The 6,063-nt window shown below is 55.5% G+C and overlaps 1 protein-coding gene across 1 annotated transcript in view; it reads left to right on the top strand.

The window, feature by feature from the left end:
- The window catches only part of AP3D1 (adaptor related protein complex 3 subunit delta 1), a 40,917-nt gene extending 36,970 nt beyond the window's left edge, over positions 1-3,947 (top strand). The window contains exon 31 of the mRNA XM_023733323.1: positions 2,588-3,947. Coding sequence (XP_023589091.1) covers positions 2,588-2,683 — 96 coding nt within the window. The 3' untranslated portion in view covers positions 2,684-3,947. The remainder of the gene's footprint in view (positions 1-2,587) is intronic.
- Positions 3,948-6,063: the final 2,116 nt, after the last annotated feature.

Below are 6,063 nucleotides of genomic sequence, written 5' to 3'. Positions count from 1 at the left end.
TTGGATAGATATCTTGTCATCTTTCACAATATCAGGGAAGTTTCCTGCCAACAAATCTTCAACAATTCTCTATGTATTTTCTGTTATCTGCCCCCGTTCTGGTATTCCGATCACTCGATCACTCGTGGGTTATTCCTCTTGATGGAGTCCTACATAATTCTTAGTTCCTTCATTTCTTTTAATCCTTTTATCTGATTTTTCCTCGAATAAGTTGGTGTCAAGTGCTTTATCTCCAGTCTGACTTAATTCTGACTTCCATTGCCTCAGTTCTGCTCCTATGACTTTCTATTGAGTTGTCTAATTCTGAAATTTGTTAATCTTCTGAATTTCTGATTGCTGTCTCTGGATTCTTGCAGCCTGTTAAATTTGTCATTATGCTTTTCTCTAATCTTTTTAATTTCCTTTATTGCATGTTCTGAGTTTTGGTTAATTTCCTGAAGAGTTCTGTATTTTAATCTTTTGTATTCTGCCTCCAGTAATTCCAGGAAATTTTCCTCTTCTGGAAAATTCCTAGATTCTTTATTTTGGGAGCTAGCTGAAGCCATCGTGGATTGCCTCTTTATGTGATTTGATATTGACTATTGTTTTTGAGCCATCAATAAGTTGTTATATTTATTTTGTGTTTGCTTACTGTGTCTTAGTGTCTTGTTTTGTTTCGATATGCCCAAATAGGCTGCTCATATGAGCTAGTTTGATTATTGGCACCTTTGAAGCTCTAATGTCTTGTCACTCAGTGGTAAGGTCTGTTACTAGGTATGTGAGCTCAGGAGTCTGCCCACTCCTCCTGTATAGATTCAGCTTAGGTGCCCAGGTAGATAGCCACCAAGTGCGTGGTGTAGGCTCTCACAGTCCTAGACAGGCATGGGTGATTGGTGTAGACACAGGCATTTGGCTGCAGCAGGGGGACACACTCTGAGTAACGCATGGGGCTGACAGCCACCCCTGAGTGTCCTGGAGGAAGGCGTGTCCCTGTTCCCTAGAGCACCTAGGTGGGTGTGTTTTACAGTTGTGCTATGAGCACCTAATGCTGTTGGCTGTAAGGGCCCCTATTGCAGGTGGCTAGGTGGCATGGGTGGAACCACCAGTCCTCAGGCCCCTGATGTGGGTAGGTGAAGACCCTGCTTAATGGGCAGAGCAGTGTTAAATGTCACGAACCTGCCATTTCACAGCTGAAACAGTTGAAGTTAGACTTCAGGTATATACCCTGCTGTACTGCGGTAATGAGGGCCTACGCTGTTGAGATGGGCCCACACAAGTCTATTCCGGGGAAAGGCACTCAGAGTCCATGGATCCCTTATGCCTGTGCCTAGGCCAAGGAGCTGTGCCTACCCTGGGTTCCTGGCTTAGGGGATCCGGCAGTCTAGTTTTTCCTGTTTGTTAATTTGTTCACTCTCCAAGGCCAGGAGAATGGCTCAGGGCATTCCGGCCCAGGGGACTCAGCAGTTGCTGAAGCTGGTCTGGGACCCAGTGCAGAGCAGGGAGTGGGGAGGTAAATGGGAGAGGTTTTTCCCTGAGGGGGGTGTTTTTGATCCGTGCAGCAGACCATACTGCAATTACTTATCTTTCACCGGATCGAGGGCTGCTTCTCACTGGTTCTGGGTGGCTGTGTAGACTCCCTGGGGCTGGGTCTCTCCTGGTGCGGAAGAGGCACCTCCCGAGCACAGCTGCTTGTCTCCCTCACCGCTCACCCCCAGCTAATCAGGTCTGAAGGGATCAGCAGGCTCTCGCTGGGTCAGGTCTGGCGACTCCTTGCTGCTTCCAAGCTGTCTCTTCCTCCCCCTACCACTCAGTCCGGTTCCTCAACTTTGCCTTAGATGTTCAGGGCTCCTAGATTGTCACATATAATTGATTCACTGGTTTTTTCGAGTCTTTGTTGTAAGAGGGTCCCCTGGAAACGTCTGACTACTCCGCCATCTTGGCCCCCCTCTCAGTATGTTGAGCGATTTTGGACTGTATCCTGGATGTTTTGAATGTGGTGAGAGTCTGGGCTTTGTTTAAATCCTACGGACAGTATCGACAGGTTCAGGCTGCACATTCCAGCCTGGCTTCTCGGACTGCGGCTCCAGTGTCAGTTCAGGCTCCAGCCTTTGTGTGGGTGTCCCCAGTGGTGGTTTGTTCATTCAGCTGTCCATAGTCTTCGGTTGCTCCTCAGGGTGAGACCCTCACGTGTCCAGCTCAGGGCGAACCTGGGGTCCCTAGACAACTTCGTGGGGTTGCTCTCTCCAGGCTCTGCCAAGTCCTGCATCTGGGGCCCAGCGGCAGAGGGGCTGGAGGAGAGAACAAGGCAAGCTCTTCGCCAGCTTCGGGGTTCTTCAAATCCTGGTCTCCATCCCCAGACTGCCTGCCACTGCTGACTTTCCAGTGTCCGCATGGCGGCTCTGTGCATCCCACTGGGTCTCAGGGCTCTGCTCAGGAGAGGCAGGCAGTGTGTGCTCACTCCGTCCTATTAGAACCCCCTTTTTATGGTGATTGCCAAAGCACCAATACGCAGAGAAGTCTTCTGAAATGTTAAAAGTACAGCCGATCTAGTCAAGAGGCCCTGAGTCTGCATCGCTCTTTGTAACGCCAACGGCCTGTCCCTTTTCAGGGCGAGAACTCCGTGTCAGTGGATGGCAAGTGCAGCGACCCCACCCTCCTGGGCAATCTGCTGGATGAGATGAAGGTGACGCTGGCCCAGTGCTGAGTGCTGCCGCGGCCACCACCACGGGGGCCCGCATGGGCACCATGGACATGCTCCACCTCGCCTGTGTCTGCACGTGCTGTGTCTGGCCGTGCGTTTAATTTAAGTCCTCTGCCGTCTCTGTGCGGACGTCCTGTTTATACGTTGTGTTGGTTTATTTTATTACCTTTTCGACTCTGGCAAGAAGCCCTGACTGGTCTGGGGGTTCCTGCAGCCAGCGGCTCCCGGCCTGTTGCGGTGTCCCTTCTGTGCCATGGCCGACTCGGAGGGGACTGCCGCCCCGGGCACCAGGGGGAGGGTAGGTGGTCCCTGCTCCCTCAGCAGGCAGGGTGGGGCTGACGCAGCCCACCCCTCCCTGTGTCCTCTCACCTCCTCCGGGTGAGCTCTTGCCAGCAGCTTCCGTAAAACCACCCAAGTCCTAAGACCCCCGAGACACCCTGACGGGTGGTGTCTGCGGCAGTGAAGGCCAGGCTGGGCTGGTCACCACGGCGGACATCGCCGCTCTGTCCCTCTCAGCTGCAGATGAGCTTCTGTCCCCACAGCGCTGCACTGGGAGGACAGTGCTGTGGGCCGTCGTCCCTGTCTGCATTCCCGGTGCCCGCCTGCCGCCAGCCGAGGGCCCTGCGGCCACGGAGAAGTGCAGGAGTGCTGAGACGGGTAGGGGGCTGCCGCCTGCAGGCGGGGCGCGAGCCCATGTGGTGGCGGAACATGGTGGTCAGAATCGCTGACAGACCGATGGGGCCTTTGTTGTTCTTTCTGTTCAGTGTGTCTTGCTTTGTTGCGGGGTCCCCCCCGCCTCATCACTGTCCATACTGTAAGATGTGTCTTTAGTTGTACCTGCAGCTGTCAGGAGGGGCCCTGGGGTGTAGGAGGCCTGTGAGGGAGAGGGACGCACCTCCTGCTGGCACCCTCGTGGCCTGCTCAGCAGCCGGACCCCGGCACGCCGCCTCCGGGGCGAGAGGTGCCTTGGGCTGGGCGCGGCGCCGGGCTGGGCGCTGGGGCCCTCCGTGCTGGCCGGCTCTTGTGTGACAGAGCTTCCCTCAGAGATGGTGGTCCTCGATGACGTTTAATGTGTCCGATGAAAACTGTCACTTTAGCATGTAGAGTAATCTATTACAGAATCCTGTGCAGTGATTCTAGAAGTTTGAAATTGTATGATGTGTTACATAAGAGTTTATTTGCTATCGACATTCCCGTATACAGGAGAGAGACATATCACGCTGCTGGAATGATTTTGTGTCAAGATGATCCAATAAAATCGCAAAACAGACGTTTACACCTCAGGGCTTCTGCCTGAGCGGTGTGTCCACTGTGTGTCCTCGTCTGGGGTTCGCCCTGTCCCTTGGGGCCCGCCCATGTCCTCGAGGACAGCTGCCCCCCAAAATGGGACCGCCAGGGTCCCTCAGGCCCTGGGCTCAGGATTGCTGAAGTCGAAACGGCTGCCAGCGGTCATCCCTTCTGCAGCTGTTCCCCTGGGTGCGCCGCCTCGGACCGTGGGGGTGGCCGTGGTTGCCGTGCTCCACCTGGGCTCCCGGGGCTCCGAGCACCGGCACAAGGCAGGGAGGCAGAGAGCAGGGACAGAGGGCAGCCGAGGGAGCCCTGCGCTGGTGGTTTCTGCCTCGGCCGCCTTAGCTGGTTTTGCTAAATGAGAGGTCATGCCGCATCAGCAGGAGGGATGCCTCAGTCTGATGGATCACAGAGTGCAGATAGGCCAGCGGGTGCCTGAGCGGGAGAGCAAGATGTGCTGACTCCAGTGCGGCCCCTGGTTACGTCTGCTTCCAGGGGTGTCGGGATGGGTAGGCGGTCCTGGAGGGCGCCGGGCACCCCGTGGGCTGGTGTTCCCTTCAGCCACCCCTTCTTGAAAATGCCAACCAGGAGTCCATCTCCCGTGATTCCACGTGGAAAAATGGGAATGCCTGACGCGAGGATGCCAGACCGCCAGCCAGCTTGCTCCACGGTGACTCTGGCCGACCAGAGAGACACAGCACGCTCGTAGCTGTGCCCACCACGCTGTCCCTCATGCTGCAGGCAGCTCCGACGCTTCACCTGGAACGTGACTCAGAGGCTTCCGTACGTCTTTTCAAATGTCGTGTTCAGTTTGTTACCGAAATCGAAACTTTCCCATATGAACCAAATAACCCCAACCAAACACATTGCCATCAGGTGGGTTCTGACTGTTGGAGACCTGACGTGTGCAGAGTAGAACTGTGCTCTATGGAGTTTTCTTGGCTGTCATTTTTACAAAAGCAGAGCGCCAGACCTTTCTTTCACAGCACGGCTGGGTAGATTTGAACCACCAACCTTTAGGTTAGTAGTGGAGCACAAACCATCTGTGCCACCCAGGGACCTTTCCTGTAAGAGCGGTGGGCGTCGGAGTCCTCGGTGCCCTGTCGGCGATACCTCACCGAGTACTGGAGTAGCCCTGGTGCCCGCGAGTAGACGGGGGCACAGGCCCGGGTGAGCACAAACGGGGTGAGACTGGACAAGGATGAGCTCAGAGTGTCGCTGTGACCTGCGGCCGCGTGGACGTGTACAGATGGCCCCCTCTGTGGACGCGACCCCATGTCTCTTACCCATACTCTGAATCAAGGGTGCCGCTGTGACCTGCAGCTGCATGGATGTGTACAGATGGCCCCCTCTGGACGCGACCCCATGTCTGTTACCCATCCTCTGAATCAAGGGTGCTGCTGGGACCTGCGGCCGCGTGGACGTGCACAGATGGCCCCCTCTGGACATGACCCCAAGTCTGTTACCTGTGTTCCAGATCTGCTGTAAAACTCTCAGCCCTGCCTCATGCCGTTAGCCACCCTGTTTCATATGTAACCGTGCCACAAGCGTTGTCAGAAGGAGAGGATGCGTGAGACATTGGCCCCTGTGCTTGTTTGCCGTGGCTTAGATTGAAGTGACCCACACACCAGAACGTGAAAAGCCTTGCTGGCCCCAATTCTAACAAAACGCAGTCTCGTTAGTAATCCAGAGAATCCCTTTGCTGTGCGTGGAAGGGGCCTTCTGTTCGGGAGCCCCTGCACCCACTCACTGGAGCCCCTGGCAGAATACGTGCTTGGTGAGGGGGGACAGCCTCAAGCCAAAAATGCCTGGGGCCACCAGAAGCTGGGAGAGGCAAGGAAGGACCTCCCCTGGAGCCCCTGAAGGAGCGCGGCCCCGACGCCATGAACTTGGCCCCTGGAGCTGTGAGACAGTAGATGGCTGTTGTTTGAAGCCACCCGGCTTGTGGTACTTTGTCACGGCCGGCCCCAGGACACTCAGATGGGTTTTGACATTTGGCCCCTGGGTCTGTCAGCCACCTTTGGGACTGGGCCGTTGCTGTGCCCGCGGACCAGCCCTTGAGTGCCTAGGACAACGCCTCAAGGAGAAATGTCAGT

Source organism: Trichechus manatus, unplaced genomic scaffold (genome assembly GCF_000243295.1).
Source record: "Trichechus manatus latirostris isolate Lorelei unplaced genomic scaffold, TriManLat1.0 scaffold00057, whole genome shotgun sequence".
Lineage (NCBI taxonomy): Eukaryota > Metazoa > Chordata > Mammalia > Sirenia > Trichechidae > Trichechus > Trichechus manatus.
This window is presented reverse-complemented; position numbering and strand designations above follow the sequence as displayed.